The sequence below is a fragment of the Haliotis cracherodii genome, unplaced genomic scaffold (genome assembly GCF_022045235.1).
Source record: "Haliotis cracherodii isolate W230 unplaced genomic scaffold, xgHalCrac1.p SCAF_7, whole genome shotgun sequence".
Lineage (NCBI taxonomy): Eukaryota > Metazoa > Mollusca > Gastropoda > Lepetellida > Haliotidae > Haliotis > Haliotis cracherodii.
Window position 1 is genome coordinate 49,110,577 of NW_027266330.1, and position 22,611 is coordinate 49,133,187.

General features: G+C 38.9%; 2 protein-coding genes across 2 annotated transcripts; both read right to left on the reverse strand.

The window, feature by feature from the left end:
* Positions 1-781: 781 nt before the first annotated feature.
* On the reverse strand, positions 782-8,097 carry LOC139447139 (uncharacterized). Its single transcript, XM_071228320.1, has 5 exons — positions 8,061-8,097; positions 4,206-4,637; positions 3,960-3,962; positions 2,319-2,526; positions 782-806 (listed from the first exon to the last, which is right to left on the reverse strand). Exons 1-5 carry the CDS (start codon positions 8,095-8,097, stop codon positions 782-784), a joined length of 705 nt encoding a protein of 234 aa, XP_071084421.1.
* Positions 8,098-10,774: 2,677 nt separating this feature from the next.
* LOC139447829 (putative ankyrin repeat protein RF_0381) lies at positions 10,775-22,349 on the reverse strand. Its single transcript, XM_071229309.1, has 10 exons — positions 22,212-22,349; positions 20,079-20,206; positions 19,342-19,431; positions 17,364-17,429; positions 16,068-16,466; positions 15,130-15,170; positions 14,809-14,893; positions 14,623-14,685; positions 13,394-13,465; positions 10,775-12,370 (listed from the first exon to the last, which is right to left on the reverse strand). Exons 2-10 carry the CDS (start codon positions 20,170-20,172, stop codon positions 10,914-10,916), a joined length of 2,367 nt encoding a protein of 788 aa, XP_071085410.1. The 5' UTR covers positions 20,173-20,206; positions 22,212-22,349; the 3' UTR covers positions 10,775-10,913.
* Between the last annotated feature and the right edge of the window lie 262 nt (positions 22,350-22,611).

Genomic DNA, 22,611 nt, shown 5'->3' on the forward strand with positions numbered 1-22,611 from the left:
ATACGCAGGGATCTCACTAAAAACGTTGTTGAAGCTTTTACGTACGATTTGCTGTTTTTTAAGTGCTGATTTTGATCATATGTTTAAACCTCCTAAATCTGATGGAGGGTGGTACGGTAGGGGTGGGGTGGGTGTGAGTTCAGATAGTGTGTTACCTTTCTTATAATTAACTGAAATAGGTTCTCTGAAATGCCACCTGAATCATTACAAAAGGGGGACAAGTAGAATGACCTCGGTAGAGGAGTTTCAGACCTGGGAATCACCTGCATACGTCCCTTGATCGGTATGCTCGATCGGCTCTCCCGATGTTCAATTTCTGATACTATGCGTCATACATACGTTGTTTACAATGTTTACAGTAAGACATCAATTATTTTCATAAAATATTCAACTTCAAACGTCCAGCTAGTTATGAATGGACTCGGCATACGTTTGGACAGAGCCCCAAATTAGGTCCACAAATTGTGCCACGTTATTGTACCTCACCCGGACATGTAGGTAATAGAATGTGTTAAATTAAAAAAGTAACGGACAGGACATTCAGCACATTAGAGACACAAGTAACGTAGATAATGATTATTTGCATATATACAAGAGGTCGGTGTACGGTTGTTGGTAGGAAGTGACAACATGGAATGTTGCTTTAAACAGGTATATGTAGTTTTTTCTAAGACATCTTCTAAAAGTTCCACACATAATTATTACAGCAGATTTTAATTCATTATGGAACAAACATGACAGATTGCATCTACAGGTGGACCAGCTCGAGCTGTAGATTTCGTTAGTACTTCAAAAAGGACATCAACCTGAAAAGGAATAGGTATATCGTAGGTACATGTATATGTCATTGCATGTGTATATAATATACCAAAATAACATGATGTGACAATGGACAATAAACCTAGAGAATAAGTCTGAGTTCCACTCTGTGGTCAACACGATGCTCAAGAAAGATCAATCCGGCTGACAAGAACGACAACACAATTCTCCACTGAAACGCCTTAAAGACACCTTTTAGTACACTACTCAGCAGTACTACAAACCTTCCATCTCACTACCACAACCTCCCCATGCCCGTGCCACCATCAAGACCCATACCAACGCCATCAAAGCTTGATTACTTGTATGTTCCAGAGACACTGTCCACTACAAAAGTGGTCAATAACTCACCAGAAAACTCTCCTCTCTCGGTAAGACAACTAAATCCTATGTTGCAGACTCCACAGACAGTTGTCAAAAGATCCAGAGCATCACCATGATGTTGTTGATCATAAGCCATGATATTGTTGATCCCTTTACCAGCGTCCCTACTAAAAAGCCCTGCAAATCCTTCGTCAACGCATCCCCAGCCAAGATCAACCAATCCAAGACTCAATCATCAGCCTCATCGGATCCTGTATCACCTCAACCTACTTCGCCTGAGGAGACGACACCTACGAGCAGATCCACGGTGTCCCCATTGGATCCCCTTTCACCCATCCTTACAGAAAGAACAAGAACAAGAATATGCCCTCTACACATCCCCAATCCAACCAGTCTGCTGGTACAGGAAGGTAGACGACACCTTTGTTACCATGGAGATAGAGAGCGTCCAATTACTTCTTAGACGTGTCTGTTTCCAGATACCCCAACAAAAAGATCCAACCACTGCCTACAGGACAACTAGTACCCATTCTGAACAGTACATTCAACTCTAACCATTCTAAAAAAACTAGCATCGTCTCCAAAGTGACCAAGAGAGCCAAGAACATCTGCTCCAGCAACCTTGACCATGACCATGAACATAGACATCTGCAGCATGTCGTCAACAATCTCGACCTGTATCCTACCAAGCCAGTCAAGAGGACCACCTCAACCACACTCAAGCCCAAACCCAAACCAACCAGACCAGAATCCGCCAATCACAATCACCCTACCCTACATTGGCCTGATTTCTCATCAAATCAGCATATTACTTAGGCACCAAGCAGGCATCCACACTCCATCTCTTAGAACGATCAAATGACCGCAAACACATAAATCCCGCACCCCCTTCCCCAAATGGAATGATCTGGTGGAGTGACATTGGTGGAGCCTCCCGCCCAATACATACCAACAATTCTCTGTATATAGGCATAAACTATTTGAATATAAATGGTGCAGCAAGAAATTGTAACTTGTTGACTACGTTCCCATGTGAGCTACACTGGCGTGGCGCTGTTAAAAATACATTCAGTGTGATTCTAGCGAGGATACGATCAATTCAGGTACATTCGTCCCCAGTAAATGATCATGGTGCCTGATTCACTCTGCATGGAACTCGTCAGAACAATACATACGTAACAACCATGGTCATCACAGTCAGGGAGTTGTTGTAGTCAGCACCGCCAGATCGCCCCATGTTCACGGTCTTACGCATGGTTTCATTCATCATTGCATCATTCACAAAGGATCCTGGTGCTTCGGATGTCGTCGCAGGCGTTGTTGCAGTATGTGTTGTTAAGGTGGTGGTGGTAGCTGGTGTGGTCACAGGTTGACACGCAGACTCTCCAGTAGACAACCAACATTGCAGCACATCAATATGTGTTATTATTGATACGTTATTATCTCAATTTATGCCCTATTCTTATTTTTGATTGATTATCCAGTGTATACAATCTACATTTTGTTATGAACCCTGGACACCTCTGACACCATAGCTTCAATTCGTGTCTGTGATTCTGGGTTGTAATTGGTCTCCAGGCACATTTTCTTGTCGAGCTTACTAAAGTTTACCTCAGGTTACTATCTAAACCTGTGGTTCACCCAACTCCACCTTAACTCACTATGGTTGATATTAAGCATGCATTTGAATGTTATCACATAAATATTCATATTTCAGTGAAAACGGCATCCAGTAATAACTAAGGTCGTAGCTTAAACATATGTGAATACTTGTGAATGTATTGCTAAAAAAGGATTAAAATTAACAACTGAAGCATAAAATAAGGGTGTAATGAAATATAAGTAACAGAGGATTGGATCCATACCTGTAGTACTTGTATTTCTTCGTGACGTTCAAAGTACATGACTAAAAGCGGCATTGCTACTCTTTTGAAAATTATCACCTCTGCTATATACGAAGACAATCGACACTATCAAGACATTTGCGATGATAATACAGCCAAACTGTTGGGGAATGTTTCGTTTCATTTTCGTTTTGGGATTCTTTTGGCGAGTGGATTCATATATTTGTAGTTCAAGGGGTACTACTCAAACTTGTTTACGTTTTGTCCTTAAAGGGTTGTTCTGTGTGTCTTTACACAGGATGAATTAAGTACAGTTCTTAATTATATGTGTACACATGTACAAGGATAACAAACAACACGTAGGCATGCCATAATGTGAAAGTTAGCGATAGTTTCGTACCCGTTTTTCTTTAGAAATTACATGCGCCGATTTGACGAATTGGCAGTCACAAATAGTTAGTAATAGGCAATGCAATTCTTAACTGTTGTGTTTTTAACAACGTATAAAGTAATGGTTTCAGCAGGCAATCTCATACAGCTCACGATTGCAAACTTAGCACTAAGAGTTTGACTCGGGTTGAGATAAGGTTGATTTGCAAAGCAGGTGTAACTTCAGAATAAAGTTTAGTACTTTTAATTCTAACTTAAGTATTAAAGGTCACTTAGCTGACATTGTGGAACAGGGCCCAGGTTATCAGGCTGACTTAATTACGAGTCATCGTACCTCGACTGCCTGCTTCCTTGCATATATCAATCACTAGTTCGTCTGTCGTTTATACAAACAAACAAATAAGCATACGGACACAATAGTATATTGGTCATGTTTAATTTGATTGATTGTTCGTTGTCAGCACAATTCCAGCTATGTGGGTCTGGGGCAGAAATATCATCGATTGGCACAATCAGCATAGATTTAAAAAAATGGGATAGGGGATACGATCACATGCACCGACCAAGTCTACCAGCCTTGACCACCTGATCCTGTTAGTCGCTCAGGACAAGTATGGGTTGCTGAAGACCAATTCTAACCTGAATGTGGAAAGAATTTTTACTCTTTTTTATTATTCATGTATGTTTCATGTGATGCTCACTTTTAATGTATTACATCTGTAACTGACAATACATAAGTGTAGTAATTAATACTAAATCAACTGGTCCATTCTGACCTATTATGTTGGCCCGTTATGCTATTTTTCCTATCAGAGTAAGTTGTTGTACCCAGTCTCCACCGTGCACCATCTGTAGACGAGACTCCGACGCTGTTAATGATACCAAAGATCATTGGGTAATAGTAAAGTGTGGATTCTCCAACGTCACAACCTTCTCCAATCATCAGATCATATGATGTCAACCGCATCCACAATGGTGTATAGCCGGCACACAGGTCACCAGTTACAGCATTCATCTTCACAGAACAATCATCATCATTGACTTTATCATAACAGTTCTTCACCTGGGAACTCATGTTCGGATAAATTTCCATAGTTGCCAAACTGTTATCGAGGTTAATGAGGAACTGCACTTCATTGCAACTCTTCACGTCAAACAACAGGGAACCCGAGCTGAACACTGTCTGCCCGTCCACCTTTGTCAGATTTGAAATGCTGACAGTTCTTGAAGTTTGGAACATTTCTGCTGAGATTCGATTACCTGAAAGAAGTATGTGGAAGATTATTATTACATTGATATATAAGAAATTTGTCCCAAACACATCGTGAATATACCGGTTATGAACTGGGACATTACTTTGGAACATGTCACCGGAAATTGGATAACCTGAAAGAAGTGTGTGGAAGAATATTATTAAATTGATATATAAGAAATTTGTCACAAACACTTCGTGAAAATACCAGTTATGAACAAGGACTTTACTATCTTCAGCAACCTTTGCTTTTCATAAGAAGCAAATAATGGGATCTGGTAGTCGGGCCCGGTGACTTGTTTGATGCATGTTATCGTATCCCAGTTTAGTAATGCTCATGACGTCACTCACTGGACTGTCCAGTCACTATGGCCTAGAATACATTATCAATAGAACGCCGTTATATAGCTGGAATAATGATGAGTGCGGCGTTAAGAAACAAACAAACACAATAACTTAATGATTAAAGTTTTATTTGTTGACGTTCATAAGCTTGATCTCTTCACTCTTTATATCGACAGAACAGAACATAACAGAACGTTATTACGCTCAGGCCGAGATCCTCGGCATATGAGGTACAAAATGACAGCAAAATACACATTATAATAGCGGATATGTGGTTAGCCGGAAGATTGTACAATTTGCATTACATATTTACAGAATATACATAAATATACATACGTGAAGTGCAAAATAGACGAAAATTATTCAAATGGATCATCGAGAATAGGTGATGACACCAGGAATTCGTTGTAAGGGATATCATGCTCTGTTTTACTGATAGCATACCGCACTCATACAATTGTCACAAGTCACTTGTTATTCTGTCTCAGAATATTGAGGTCTGTTTGCCATCTTCAAACGACACACGGGAACAACACATTCATCAGCTTTCAATGGCTAACAAGGACATATTCCTTTCATCAGTTTTCATTTGAATCAATCCTTTAGATTGTGCATGCTTGCTGACAGTATGGGTACGAAACGTTGTGTAGCTACAAATACTATCAACTGCACTATCTTTCTGCTGTTACCTTTCTCAACCGATGATCGATCTACATGGATTCTCCATATTGTCTTCAATTGGGCATTCACGTTCATGCGCGCTTTGTCCATGAAATTGCAAAGTTTGTATAAACTACATAAACAACTGTGTCTTTGCACGCACACTGAATACACTTGGCATGCCGTCTCTCAATATATAATTTAAACACAGGTCACGATCCATCTCATAATCATTATAATAATAGGACCTATACAACCTCAGACCCACAAGCTGAAAAACAATGAGGGGTCATCGTCGCATCTTGATCGATTTTATATATATATATATATATATATATATATATATATATATATATATATATATATGCGATTCTACATCATAACTATGTACTCAAGGCAAATTTCATATGTAGCAAAGCCGGGTTACTTGAGTATGAACATGACTTGGAATACATGTGAATACACGACATAGACATTATGTAAGCAAATATTCACAAATATACAAGCAACAACTGAAACCATGGCAAGTGGTTTATTAGTTAATACTGACAGCCGATAAGTTATACCAATGAAAGCTAATGACGCATTTTATTCAAATACCCGTTCACGCTTTTAGAAGTCAACATAAAATCAAATATCAAAATAATTCAGATGTTTGTAATTTTATTTTGGATACAGTATTCACAAGAATGTATTCCACATCAATCTATTTAAAGAAACAATAAAACTTTTAAAACAACTATACATAATGTACATTTGCTGATACCGCTGTCTAAGCTGCATCATTATCTCAATGCTAAAAATATGTTATATATTTTTTTTCACGAATACATATTGAAAAACCATAATAAAAAGAATAATTCAAAATTTATGCTTTAAAAACATAAAAAATATGAAGTTCAAAGTGGTCTGTTGACGAAGGCTTCGAACATATGGTGATCATACATAAACACGTGTTTCATGTAATGTTTTGTTTCAAATTGTTTTCAAAGTAATATCGCATATTTAAATTTTATATTGTTGAAGTAATTCGTTTAGAATAACAAGGTAAACAACAGCGTCGGCTTCACATCGTGAGGATTTATCTCCCCTTACCTGCATGGCGACCCTTTCGCGCCACACGTTTTCAACATCATATTGCACATTTGAATAGCAAACTTCGCCGTGTTCCCCTCATCAGAGTTTTTAGAATTTTAGTTTGTCTAACTTACGCACATTCTGAACAGAAGTGGAATAAATGTGCATGACGTAAGAGGCGACAATATTGATGGAGTGGTAAGGTTCGGTGAGTGAGTAATGGAGTTAATATTTAAAGTCACATCGGCAATATTTTAGCCATATCGTGACTAAAGCAATTAATTATTAGAAAAACATGAATTTAGATTATATAAAAACCTGTCAGCAAAGGGTAAGGTTCGGTGGCTTGGTTGTCATGTCATTGTTTCCGAATTACGTGGATCGAGGCTCCTGACGTCATTCACTGGATTGTCTGGGAGAGGCTCGATTACGAACTTGGTTGATTGTCATGTCATTGTTTCCGAATAACGTGGATCGAGGCTCCTGACGTCATTCACTGGATTGCATGGAAGAGGTTCGATTACGAACTTGGTTGATTGTCATGTCATTGTTTCCGAATAACGTGGATCGAGGCTCCTGACGTCATTCACTGGATTGTCTGGGAGAGGCTCGATTACGAACTTGGTTGATTGTCATGTCATTGTTTCCGAATAACGTGGATCGAGGCTCCTGACGTCATTCACTGGATTGCATGGAAGAGGTTCGATTACGAACTTGGTTGATTGTCATGTCATTGTCTCCGAATAACGTGGATCGAGGCTCCTGACGTCATTCACTGGATTGTCTGGGAGAGGCTCGATTACGAACTTGGTTGATTGTCACGTCATTGTTTCCAAATTACGCGGATCGAGGCTCCTGACATCAATCACTGGATTGTCTGGGAGAGGATCGATTACGAACCGTCATAGAGCTGGAATATCGCTGTGTACAAATGTAACAACAAACCCACAGATAAACTGCACATTACAAAGATGCATGTATAAAGAAAACAGCCAAAGTCTAAATAACAGTTTTTTGTATGAAGAAAAAACGTCAACGACAGAGAATAACCGATACATTTCGACTATCCAACGAAACAAATTCCATTTATGAAAGCAAATTATCAAATTATAAGAATAAATAACTGAAAATCAGTGTCACCACGCGTTCTAAAAAAAGGGTAAGCATGTTCTGCCCTTCTGGTAGTACTTACCACTCACAATTTACACAAAACGTATGTATATGTTGTCTGACCCGCACAGCAGTAGCCAAACTACTTTATTCAACTACTGAAACTAAAATAATCAATCAATCAAAAGACCTTCACATGCAACATTCATAGAACCGGACAGAAACTGACAAATATTTACCTGCGTAAATCAGCACAAGGGAAATGAAGACGTACATGTTTGTGCCAGTTTTACACTGACTTGCTGCACTGTTTCCTATATAGGCTATGGCAATTGTGTATTCAGCACTAAATATATGGTCACTCAAACTAGCTTTAGATCAGCAAGTCGAGGCTACTGTCTTTTGATCATTTGTTCAGTCATAATTCGGGTGTTGCATGTAAATGACATATGATAGAATTCATTATAATTAGCCCGTGCAACTACAAAGTGTATTCATAGTGTACATAAATCGACTGATGTTCAGCATATACAATCATAGATTGTAATATCCATACAAATGTTGTCGACGTGCATAAGACATTCGTTGTTTAGGATGAAAGACAGGCTGTTGTATAAAATTGTATTCTGTAATGATATTAATGTCATCATTCAATATTTCATATTATGATTGTAGCATAAATATATGTCTTATAACATGATAATTATTTATTATATATGTGCTACATATATCGAAGTAAGTTAATATTTGAGTATTGTCCTGTTACTTTAAACACATCATTTAACAGTTTTGATAAGAGAGAGATCGGGCCTTTTCAATCCAAATAGCGGTGTGTATTTTAGGGCAAATGGTTTGGAATATAGGAGGCCCAAATTCCAAAGTTCATATTGGTGTAGTAATATCTCATCTTATTTATATCTTAAAATGTTTTTCTTGTCCAGTGCCCTTATTTAAACTGTATGTGTTAGTGGGAACTGTAGTGATGATTGTAATCAAAACGTTTTGCACCAAAATACTTTCCGTTAATGCTTAAAGAAAACAAGATCAAGTCGATTAACCGTTTGTTTGTTTGTTTGTTTTAAGCTATATTCCAGATAAACTGAGGTGGTCTGAAAATAATCGAGCCTGGACCAGACAATCCCGTGGTTGACATCATGAGCATCAATCCACGCCATTGGGATACGATGACATACACCAACCAAGTCAGCGAGCATGACACCCGATCCCGTTAGATGCATCCTACGACAAGCATGTGTTGCTGAAGACCAATTCTACGCCTGATCTTCATAGGTAAATTTAGAGTCATTGTAATCTATCATTTATAGGAAATTTATGTTCAAAATGTATGTCTGTATAACTGCTCAATTGCAGGGTATATTAAAAACTTCCCTCACAGATTTGGTTATTCTGAAATCTTCAAACACATGAAATGCATTTTTCTACCAAATCAGGTTGTGATACTCAGTGTGGACATTGACACATGTGCCCTGTCATATGTCGGTACTGTTAGGACTAAACGTTGGTAATTGTAAAAGAAGTGCTGTTAAAACCTTGAATGCTGACGGCGGCAGAAACTGGAATCTAGAGTTATCTGGCTGTTTCCTAACACGACAGGCTTGATCGTTTGATATCGTGTGATGTGCGTATTTCAATCATGCAGGCCAGGTGTGAAAGAGTGTTATGTGCGCATCTCTCTCATACAGACCAGAAGTGACAGGGTGTGATGTACGTATCTCCATCTTACAGAACCGATGTGTCAGGGTGTCATGTACGTATCTTCCTCGTACAGACCAAAATTGACAGGGTGTGATGTTCGTATCTTCCTTGTACGGACCAGAAGCAAGAGGGTGTGATGTGCGTATCTCCCTCACACAGACCAGAAGTGACAGGGTGTGATGTACGTATCTTCCTCGTACAAACCAAAAGTGACAGGGTGTGATGTTTGTATCTACCTTACACAGAAACGATTTTGACAAGGTGTGATTTGCGTACCTCCCTCATACAAAATTGATGTGACAGGATGGGATGTGCGTCTCTCACTCATACAGTACTTATGTGACAGGGTGTTTTGTGCGTATTTTCATTTTGTCATGTGCGTATCTCCCTTACACAGAAACGATTTGGCAGGGTGTGATATACGTATCTTTCTCATAGAGACAAGATTTGACAGGGTGTGATGTGCGTATCTCCCTCGTGCAGACTAGAAGCAACAGGGTTTGTTGTGCGGATCTCCATCGTGTAGATGTGACAGGTTGTGATGTACGTATCTTCCTAGTACAGACCAGAAGTGACAGGGTGTGATGTACGTATCTCCCTCATACAGAACCGATGTGACAGGGTGTGGTGTGCGTATCTCCCTCATACAAAACCAATGTGACAGGGTGTGATGTGCGTATCTCCCTCATACAGACCAGAAGCAACAGGGTGTGATGTTCGGATCTCTCTGATGCGGATCAAAGTTGTTCTGGCGTGATATGTGTGCTTTATTCACACAGTACTATCGGGTTGTCGTTTCCCGACAGAGGCACAGCAATATTCCAAAGTGGTCGCTGAAGTCTGGGAAAAGGAAACGAGCGAGTGAAAATGTACTCCTACAAATCAGAGGTTATAACCCATGATATACGTGTCTACATTGTACACACCAAATGTAGCAGTGTGATATACGTGTCCTGTTGATACAGACCAAGTGTGACGGGGTACGGTAATGCATGTATATATCTCAATCATGAAACAAAACATGGAATCATTCAACCCACTATGTTTAACATAGTGAATAACTCTTTGAGATATATTGATGCAAGGCGGTGGCATATCCAGTCTACTCTCACGATCCCTAATACGGTTGACCTGTAACACTGCATACCTCAACTTCAAATCTGAACCTGTTGATAAGGTGCCGTTATAGCAAACTGACGCCTTGTTAATGATTTGAAACATTTATTTTATCCCGTACATAAACTGTAAATACAGTGAGTGAAAAAAAGACATTTATCTTTGTACAAACATTTATCACAGACGGCTCTGAAAGCTGTACACTTCCAGAGACACTCCGACATATGCCCCTTGATATGTCCCTGAATAGTTCTCCAAACTCAAAGCAGCGTGTCAGATCTAGCTCTAAGAATCTTCACTATAGCGCCATGGTTGTACTTCAGTGCAATCTGCACTGGCGTTTCACCTCTGTTGTTTGTGGCAGATACTTCTACAGCTGACTCTGAGAGAAGTCGGTTTACAATTCCTACTGTCCCTGCGAATGCAGCAAGGTGAAGGATGTTGTTACCTTCATCATCCACTGCTGACAGGTCACATCCTTTACCCACCAGAAGATCGAACACCTGCTGTTTACCCTTATATGCTGCTGTCATCACCGGTGTTCTCCCTACCTGGCCTCGGCTCTCTATGTCAGCTATGTTGTGTGTGATGAGATACTCGACAATAAGCACATTGTCACTCAAACAGGCAAGGTGAAGGATGTTGTTACCTCCATCATCCACTGCTGACATGTTACATCCTTTACCCACCAGGAGATCGAACACCTGCTGTTTACCCTTCTCTGCTGCTGTCATCACCGGTGTTCTCCCTAGCAGGTCTCGGCTCTCTATGTCAGCTATCTTGTGTGAGATGAGATACTCGACAATGTGCACATTGCCACTAAAACAGGCTGAGTGGATGATGTTGTTACCTCCATCATCCACTGCTGACAGGTTACATCCTTTACCCACCAGGAGATCGAACATCTGCTGTTTACCCTTCTCTGCTGCAATCATCACCGGTGTTCTCCCAAACCGGCCTCGGCTCTCGATGTCAGCTATCTTGTGAGTGATGAGATACTCGACAATGTGCACATTGTCACTAAAACAGGCAAGGTGAAGGATGTTGTTACCTCCATCATCCACTGCTGACAGGTTACATCCTTTACCCACCAGGAGATCGAACACCTTCTGATCACCCGTCCCTGCTGCAATCATCACCGGTGTTCTCCCTGCCTGGCCTCGGCTCTCTATGTCAGCTATCTTGTGAGTGATGAGATACTCGACAACGTGCACATTGCCACCAAGACAGGCAAGGTGAAGGATGGTGTTACCTCTATCATCCACTGCTGACAGGTTACATCCTTTACCCACCAGGAGATGGAACACGTTTTTATTGCCAACAGCCGCCGCCTTCATCACAGCTGTTCTGCCATACATGCCTTTACTGTCAATACTGACTACTGCTGTAAGATATTCTGTGATATCAGTATTGCCACTTAAACATGATACATGAAGGATATTGTTGCCGTTGTCTAAAACTGCTGAGAGATTGCACCCCTTCTTCACCAACACATCAAATATGTCTTTTCGACCTGTATGGGCTGCAAGTAGCACAGGTGTCCAGCCACCCTGGGATTTGTAATTTATATCTGCAGAACTAGTTGACAAAATGTTCTTTACTATCTCTAACTTTCCCTCCAGACAAGCTTCATTCAGCATGTGGTTCCTGTCATAGCAGATCAGCTTCATGTTGCCCTCTTGTATCTCCCACTTGGACGTTAGGTGAGGCATCTTCCCTGGAAATTGTCAAGTGCATTTGAAATAGAATGTTTGTAAATGTCCCTTTGTGACTTAAGAATCTAAAGGCTGGCATACATTGTCGACGCATTAGCCTCGTTACTCAACGGTTGAGAAGGTTTGTTAAGATGGGCTCCAGAAAATATTCTTATTGTCAATCATAAGAAAATGGGATATGTTTCCTCGGAAACAGAATAGTGTTGAACTGACAAAAATACAGTTTAACTTTGCGTCTGATACTTTGTTTCAGTTCACTAAGAGTTTCCTTTAACCGGATTGGTCGAACGGACAGAGGCAAACAGCCTCGGTCGTTCTTATTACTTCTTGATATATGAATATATTAGACAAACTGGATTTGATATACGAAAACATTCTCTTTGGAAATAACTATATAAGCAGCTGAAATTAACTTCATATATTTTATCAGTCACGCGAAACATTTATCCGTGGACATACTATTCTAATAAGTTTGTAGATAATTGTAAACATAGGGGTATATTAGACCATTTGTAATGATAATTCAATGATGTCATTCGTATCTAGTTGTAATCGTCAAATTATTCATAATTTGAGAGACACAAATAAACGACCATTGCATTTTGTAAGTATATCACCCTAGCATCTGGTAGCGCTAATGCATGAAATAATTATATCTAAAAAATATCATATAATTATTCATTTCGGTAAACTTGACAATGTGTTTGCCAACACTTGTAACATCTACATAAAGTTATTTCTACTCATTAGTGTAAGCTCAGCAGTAAAGCTGCTAACTCTCTCTACAACATGTTCATGTACGATATATCTTCTCCAGAGAGGGAACTAAGCAATATATGTTTCCTATCTATGTAAGTTAATAGTTAATCTTTCTGCGACAACATGCACAACACATCAGCTCATAAAAAGGAACTGCGAACTGGACATGCGAATACAGTTCAATGTATAAATCACTTCCATGACATGCAGTCGGAAAAATGAGTCTTGATTTGTTAAGGAATAATGTATGTAGCTGTAAATCCCACCTTCTGTGCCCGACCCGTGTCCACCTTCTGAAACTGCGTCTGAAACCGACTCCGTATCGCCTTCGCCTGAATCTGAAAACAAACATGAAACTGTTTGAAAATAACTATATTTAAGCTACAAATACATGCACACAAAACACCGGTGGTTATACGATCCTCACGATCCTCATCAGCAATCAAGACACAAGTAGTTTATAACAACAACGTCAACTAGTGTCCTGAAGTACTGTGTAAGAAATGTCACTTTCAGTATATCTTAAATTTAGAGAAGTGGTGTGGGATTCTGGAATATTTTAGATGTATGATGGAAAACCATTTGTTATCCCCTCACGTAGAAGGTTACGGCATGGCAAGAAAGCTGCACGTATGATTCTGTATTTAGATTGGTTAAAATCGCTTCGTTCTATGACGTTACTATTATTTGTCTGAAGGTGGCGACCGCCTCCATTGTCCAGTGGTAGAGCGTACGCCAGGAGAGCGGAAGGTCCGGGTTTCGATCCCCGGCCGTGTCATACTAAAACACGTTAAAAAGATTGTACTTGTTCTTACCCTGTCTGGCGCTAAAACAAGGACTGGTCGGTATACTGTGGCTGAGTGGGGTATTCAAGTTAAACGGCATGTTATCTCAGTGAGATAGCCCTATAAATCGGTATCAGTCCGGACAAGTACAAGCAGCCACACACACACACGTGCATGTACGTAGCTATATAAGATTCATAATCTTGGATTCTTCATAAATGTGTGGTGACCAAAAATACCATTAACATAACAGCCGAATTTTTGAGAGCAAATTTTCAATATCGTCTTTAAGACAGACATGTTACTGGTTGCTTAAAAGCAAACCTATGAGACTGCATTAACATGACACTAGTGCATGGTTGAGTGACACGGTCAGAGACAATTATGTTGTTTTTTTCCAGAGTATGGAATGTATGTTATCTATTCCATCAGCGCATGTCATACTGACACCATACGGTGACACATGGATTAAGATTACGTGCATATGATGGTTAAACTGGTGACACATGAATAACAACAGAAGAAAATGTTTCATTTTGCCTAACATTGAGCCATGTACGAGGATGTGTTTTCTTTGTTCATTGCAAGGACATACACTCTGACATATGACATCTGCAATTTCAGGGCGTGGATTTAAATAGAAATTAAGATGCGAGTCATCATCCATGGTAGCCCATCCCAGCGTCAAAATAGCTGGCATATACACTCACAGTGTCCGCTGGTTTCAGACAGGGAAGGGGCGTCAGATCGCATCCAAAGCAACATCCTGGTTTCTGAAAAACAATTAACTTGACCTGAACTATGCGCCACGCAAGTTGTTTTCATCAGGGTCATTCAATTGTACTGTTTGTCAGTTACTGAAGGAACAGAGTGAATACAAACACGAGCGTGTGTACCTGCTTCTGCATCTTTCTGGAGCTTCACAACTTGTCGCTCCAAGTCTGTTATCTGCTGTTGCATGGCATCAACAACTTCGCGATGCTGAAACACATTTCAGATAAACACATAAACAAATGTGTCAGTAAATTATATTCCACATCATATTTCCAAAAACAAAGAAACAGGTAAGGTGACATAAAACAGTATGTACATGGACTTAAGTTATTTAAAGTCTGGAAAAGAATTTAATGCTACATTGTAATCAAATATCCATAGCACATAAATCACAATTAAGTACATAAATAACATGCTATCTTAAGTCGTTTGGGGAAACTTACCTTCAGGCCAGTCACACAGTCTTTGTGAAAATCGTCAGTTTCTAGAAAAATGAACAAAACCAGAAATAACAGTTATATATAAAAACCCGAAAAGATCCGGGTTAGAATATGCTTGTGGAAAGAGGGAACTGGGGTGGTCAGGCTCGCTGACTTGGTTGATGCAGTCATCGTATCAAAATTGCATGTATCGATGCTCATGATATCAATCACTGCATTGTCTGGCCAAGAATCGATTATTTACAGACCGCCGTCATACAGCGAGAATATGGCTGAGTGCGACGTTAAACAACACGCAAACTATTACACATTGCGTAATACCAAAGCGCGTGTTTATGTACTGCAGGGACAAGTGTCACTAACAAATAATGGAAGCTCCCAACATCCCTCGGCTTTTCAACGACATTGCGTGAAGAGATGACAGATCACTAACAGCAGCTAACCAGATGACCCCATCAACCCTGTTGCTAGGCTGACGTCACATGACATTGATCTAGCAACAAAATTCCACAAATTACGTCAAAGGGTATAGTAAACTTTGTTGTGCAGAGCCCCGTTCCACAAGGCGATCGTAGCACGACAGTCCTTAGTCTTTGAGTTACGACAACCTTAGTGCTACGATAGATGTGCTGAAAACTTTGACGTATTTGAAGAATTATTCTGTTTAACTAAATAGGATTATGAATTGGATCCTGTAGATGTCTGCCTTTTCACAAACGACAGTGATTTAAAATATATATATATATAAGCAGCAAGTATTTAAAGAAATCTATTAAACTCGTGATTTGTTCTATTTACTCGTTTCATAAAATTGGTATTACACGGAAGCGAGTTTAGTATTCTATACATATTCAGTTAATAAGGATCGGTAAACTGTGACAATTAATCCATTGAATATACACAATATTTAACATCATCATTTATCCATGAAAATAATTTACCTGATTCAACTGGATTTGCCGATTGATTTGCTTTTCGCATTTCAACAATTATTTCGATATCTTTAACACTGGTATTTATTGTGTGAACAAATCCCAGAAGCATAGACTTGACTTGTGTTTGGTCCCTCATCATCCTCAGAGCATCTTCTTCAGTTTCGTGCATAAATACAAATATCAAACTTCCGTCCTCCACACTTTCCAAGTCAGCATTATAGGTGCTTCTGACCCAGTTACTCAGGCTGCTGAGAGCTGGGACTGTTTCCCCTCTTGTTAACAGTAACACAGTTTCCCCCTTCGCAGAACACCTCCAGGTCGTCTTTCGTCTGTGTTTGTTTTGTCTCTTGTAGTAGTATTTTCGTTCAACAGTTTCAAATACAACTCCGTCCTTTAGCCTTGTAACTGAAAATTAAGATTAATTGTACATAGTTCACATGACATGACTAACCACATAACTACAGCAACAACAACAACAACAACAACAATTGAATTCTATGAGGTGATTGTTTTTTATCCAATTAAATCAACGTTTCTCTGCAGTAAGGATAAGCTATATGGATGAACAACTTCTTTATAAATAATTAGGAACGACGTTTTCAGTGAAGGTTTAAACACCATTATCACTAGCTTGATAACGGTGTTAAAAATCTTCACCGAAATGTCTACAATAAACACGGGTACATGTTTTTACCCCGCCTGGCGCTCGTCACTAACAAATCATCATTTCATCGAACATGACAGTGACACCAACCCAAATGTACTGTGACCTATCCGCAATTGTGACATTCCCCAAGCGACAGCCAATGCGTGGAGTAACTTATAACTGTTGTCATACTATAAACGGTACAGAATAATTATATTGTTTCTTATTATTGTTATTTACAGTTCCAAAGGTTCTACAAAATTCCATTTAAATTTGTTATATTAAATACTTCCAGGATTTCCATGTTTGCTTATATTCACGTCCGTAAACGACGTTGTTTCTTGTAAAAGTGATATTTTTAAAACACAATGTGTGTTCTTATATATGAGAAACATCAACTTCGTACCGTTAATCGGTATTCTGTGAACAGGTATCGGTACGCTGATGAACTAAGACTCTGTTGTTGTTGTTGTTGTTGTTGTTCCGATATAAAAAGAACACTTGTGATGTATCCTCTACAAATAACTTCAATAAATGGTTTTGCATATTAACTTTAATCACATTGTACTGCCCTGTGACTATACCAGGGTGACTATGCACGCTTCAACCATCCTCAAGTCCAATTCTCCCTTTTGTTTTCTGTTTAACATGCCTACCTTTTTCTTCCACCAAGTACGGGGCTACTTCTTCGTAAGCCTCATAACGATCGTGTTGCCCCTTATCTGCAACATACGATTTGTCCATGTTAGTTTTGTGTTCCCTTAACATGTACTATGAGCAATAGCCTCATGTACTCAGTGATATACCATACACAACAAAATGCAATCTCAAGTATGAAATGTAACGTAAATCGCAATAAACAAAGATAACGCATTTCACTGCCATCCGTAAAACTACATAAGTATATACTTCGGTGTGAAAGACTGAGTATTTTGAGTTGAGAAAACTGATATTTTTATTGCAGTGAACATAACACTGGATATTTCACTGCTGTGAACAAAACATTTTGACGGAACTATGGTCATACAAGAGTTACATCACCTTAAATTGTCTCTCTTTATCGTCACTGTCTGACTCTTACACAAACTGTTGACGTCCTTTTTCCGCGAGTTCCACATTGACAAGGCAAAATAATGACAGATGGTCATTCATGGAGTTAATATCACTTCTTGCCGTTGGGTATGTTTCTTTATACACTGTATATTTCTCATTTTTGTTACTCAACCAGAGTGTATTCTTTCACTTCAAACAGCAGTCTCCTAATTTTCAAGAATAGTTTTTGTTGTAGTTGATTTTGTACATAATCATATCGAAATGTATGATAAAGAATTTTCGTGACCCTAAATACGCCACTCGTGAAAATAACTCCTTCCCCCCCGTCACTCGATGAGAGAAATATGATATTTCACTCGACACTTGAAATATGCTCTATTTACACAACAAATTAAAGTTACCTTCCTTGTAACTTGAAATGTACCTTTTCTATTTATTTTCTGTATTCGATCATATATGCACTACGTGTCTTGGTATGTGCAATTGCCATGAAACGTATTGTGGTCCAGTGCCACGCCTATTGGTGTAACATACACATCACGATAACTATTCCAATCCTACATGGCCGGGGGGAACTGCTGTGGACGTGGACACCTCCATGAATGACGCCAGCTTGTACTGAGAAGAAGCATAGACTTTCAAAATTTCAGTAACTGTCAAAATATAATTAAAGTAACGCAATATAAGAGTGGACATGAATGATACTATACAGTTTGAAAGGTTTGAAATGTGTACGTTCTTCCCTCGTTAATGTACAGTATTTGAAATGTCTTCTGCATCTGATTACACATTATTTCAATGATATACATGATTTTCCATTGTAAGTGTTTCTCTGGAAATAAAGTATTGTCATGTGAGTTAATTAGGTAACATCATGGTTTGCATGGGTCACGCGATCCAAGAACATGAGACTAGAAATGAACACAACTGCCAATAGAAATGGTAAATATTGTCGACATATTTCTCCTACATGAAACATGTTATCGATTAAATTTAACGTTTTCAAAGGGTCCGTATGTAGAGAAATATCCAACAATATTGATGTCACTCGTCTGCCGAGAGAGCGGAAGCTCGGGGCTTCGATCCCCTGGCCGTGTCATACTAAAACACGTTAAAATATGGTATTTGTTGTTTCCCTGCCCCGAGCTCGGCATTAAGGGGATAAAACAACGGCCTGGTCGACTCAAAGTCAGTATACAGTATCTGAGTTGTGTATCCATGTTAAACTACGGCATGGTATCTCAGCGGGCTAGCACTATAAAACCATAATATATTAGTACGGACTAGTACAAAACCAGTATATATTAGTACGGACTAGTACAAAACCAGTATATATTAGTACGGACTAGTACAAAACCAGTATATATTAGTACGGACTAGTACAAAACCAGTATATATTAGTACGGACTAGTACAAAACCAGTATATATTAGTACGGACTAGCACAAAACCAGTATACATTAGTACGGACTAGTACAAAACCAGTATATATAAGAATTGTCAACATATTCGCTTAAAATTTACAAGGGAGACCACAAACAGATGCAACGTAATGACAAGACACTATGAACACATGCATCACCTTGACCTCTGGTATTCTTCAGTCCTGTTGCCTCAAGATTTTCAACCTTGCTTTGACCTGTAGCGCCAGTAACAGAGACAGCTGGTGATTCTGTAAAATAGGTCTTTCAATCACAATTGGCTTTCATACTGAAATATCAGTTAGACATAAACATATTCGACAATTTTTAATTTTTACACAACTGTGGATAAATATCAGGGTAAGGCAGTTACATTTCAGGTCATCACTTAGTCTGTCCGTATTGAGGGAAATACATAATGATTTATCCGTAAAGTAAATATGAAAATATTCTCCGTTAAGATGACTTAGAGTCACACATTTCGAATTGCACAGAATTGTACCAGCAAATATCATAAAAAGTATATGGTATTGTTCGATAGCGTCGTCGGAATGTCGTTAATGATAGTTCTTACATACAAGGAGACGGAGTGAGCGCCGCCCTTAACAATATTCGAGTTATATCACAGTGTGTCAGGGGAGTGTTGCAAGTTTCAAACGTTGATCACCTTAGTGAAAGCCAAGAGCACGGGTATGGTGCTGATAAACCTAGAAACATAATTCGGACCCACAATCATAAGTTTCTGGCGCACGAGAATTGCACAGCGAACTGCAGCTCCTCAGACGACAGGGTCAGACGTGTCCAGGTAAGGAGACGGAGGTGCATGCAGACATTTAAATAATCATGATTACAATAACCATACAAACAAAGAATCATAAGATAAGTGTGAGTAGATTACCTGCTCCAGGATTGTCATCTGTCTGAGGTGAGGCAGCATCATGGCTTTCTTCTCCTCTGTCCGGAGGGACGTTTGTTGGGCTGTTCTTCTTCATAACTTTCTAAAGGTGACTTTTGCAGATGGACGTTCTGAAGACAAAACGTTCACTTACATGTACAACGCTTGGGTAAGATTGTATATACGAGATATGTCAGGCAAGGAATTGTCAAGGATTATATCGAAAATTGAGGGTATCTCCTTTATAATATATTCAACATACATATCCAGACACATACATACTAAGATTACGTTCAGACGAAGCATGCAGTGACTGTTTATTTCGCTAAGATATTAGCAACCTATACTGATATCTTCGTAAGGGCTGAATTATCTTCTGTATCCATCAATATACACCGGAATATGTCGTCAGTGATGTCCTCAGATATAACTGCCTACTCCCATATATTCCTTCATCGTTACAAACTCGGAATAGTCCACACATCTGGGTATGACTACTTTTTAAGGCTAAGAACAAGGGAGGCTGAAAGAACTATTTTACAGATCAATAGTAATCAATATATCTATTTATTCATGTTGCATTGTCTGGTGCCGTGGTTGAAAGCATGGTTGGCAATTTTGAGGCAACAGGATTGAAGAGTACCGGGGGTCAAGGTGGAGCATATATTCATCGTGTATGTTGTCGACCTTGTTTATTATTAAGCAAAAATCTTATTTCTATAACAGCATCTCCAAGAACTAATATGTTAAATTTTGGAAATATCTTCGCAAGCTTGACACAGGGTACTTTGATACGATCGTCTTAACCGATGTATCAACACGTTGATATCTGTTTCATATAATGAGAAGTAACGAAAACTTGGTCCCTAACGACAGGCTGCTATCTATTTTATAACCATGTGACGTCATCGACTTTCCTGTTTGTGACGTCATCCTATATATAGAATACTAATCGAGCTCCCGTGTAATACCAATTTTATAAAACGAGTGAATAGTTCTGGTATCTGACGAGCGAAAGTGAATGTGTATGAAATATACACCTAAATCTCCACTATAACACCCATCAGGTATTACTTTTTATGCATGTTGTGAAATGGGTTGAACTATTTTGATCAAATGATCCATTAATGCAAATAATTAGAAAGACATTATAAATGAATTAACCTAATAATATTGACTACCTTTTAGTGACTGAAAAACACTTTATAACAAAATAATTGCTCTAAAACATTTATACACATGTAGATAATGATAAAATAATATATATGACAAAATTTGTCAAACTCACCATTGTTTTAAGACTCTATTATCTTTAAAACCTTTTCTCATTTCTTTCAGTCTTTCATGCCTGCTGCATGCTTTTTAGGGCCACATAGAAAATAATACATGATACAAAGCAGTTATGCCCCTTGATATTTTATAATGAGTAAACATAAATTAGGAAAGAAAAGAAATGAAATATGAATAAATACTTGCCAAAAATGAAATATGTTTTATATTTTTACACCTTGATAACAAAACCAAACGAAATATGGTTTTGAACTTGGAAAATGATAACTTAACAATTTTTACCCTTACACCGATCGTCTTTGGATTATCCCCTGTAACGGTTATTGGTATGACGCGGCCACTGAAACCGGGTTTACTACACAAACAATACAGTCAATACAACTTAAGATTAACTGGGTTGTTATTGTTCAGATCTGGTGTAGAATAGGTCTTCAGCAACCAATGCATATAAAGACCCAGAAAGTGTAATATTAGCAACGTACCATGTACACATTTTCTTGGTTGGACACTGTTCAACATAAAGATCTATTTTTATCTGACATTTTATTATGACAAACAGTCAATTACTTCTCCGGTCGAGTTTTCCCTTTGTACTCACTGAGCTATCATGTACCCTCGCTATGTGCCTCTACAACAACTGCAATACATCGTGTACCGTGGTCAATGTATATGTCTCTACTCGCTGCTTCTGGACTTGCCTTGGTAATCATTTTCCAATCGGATTGATTCCGATTGGTTTCAATAAAGTGAAAGGGAAATTGGCTTGTAACCTGTCTTCTTTTGTAACAAATCACCTATAATCATGCTATAATAAACAATATAAATACATGATAATCTTCAACTTACGGTTATCCATATAATCCCATAATGAACACATGAGTGGTAGATCCAAGTTAGAAGACGATGTAGCCATTATATTGTCAATAACCATCGTTTGTGTTACTGAATGTTGCTGTGACTCTCATCGCCATGTACCTGCATGACCGCCATTGCCACCCCTACTCACATGACGGGTTTCAAGAGAGGACGACCTGACCCAGATAACGCCACGCAATCTATTTATGTACGAAATACGTCCTTGTCGAGGCAGACAGTTTGACGACTGTCACCACCCAGTAGTAATATTGTAAGAGGGTGATATACAAAGAATTGACAACAGTTGAATCACGCAGGCTTTTTCACCTGTACCAAGTTTCTATGTCATGACATGACCGAACTACTGTTCAAAGAGCAAAAAAAGCTTTAA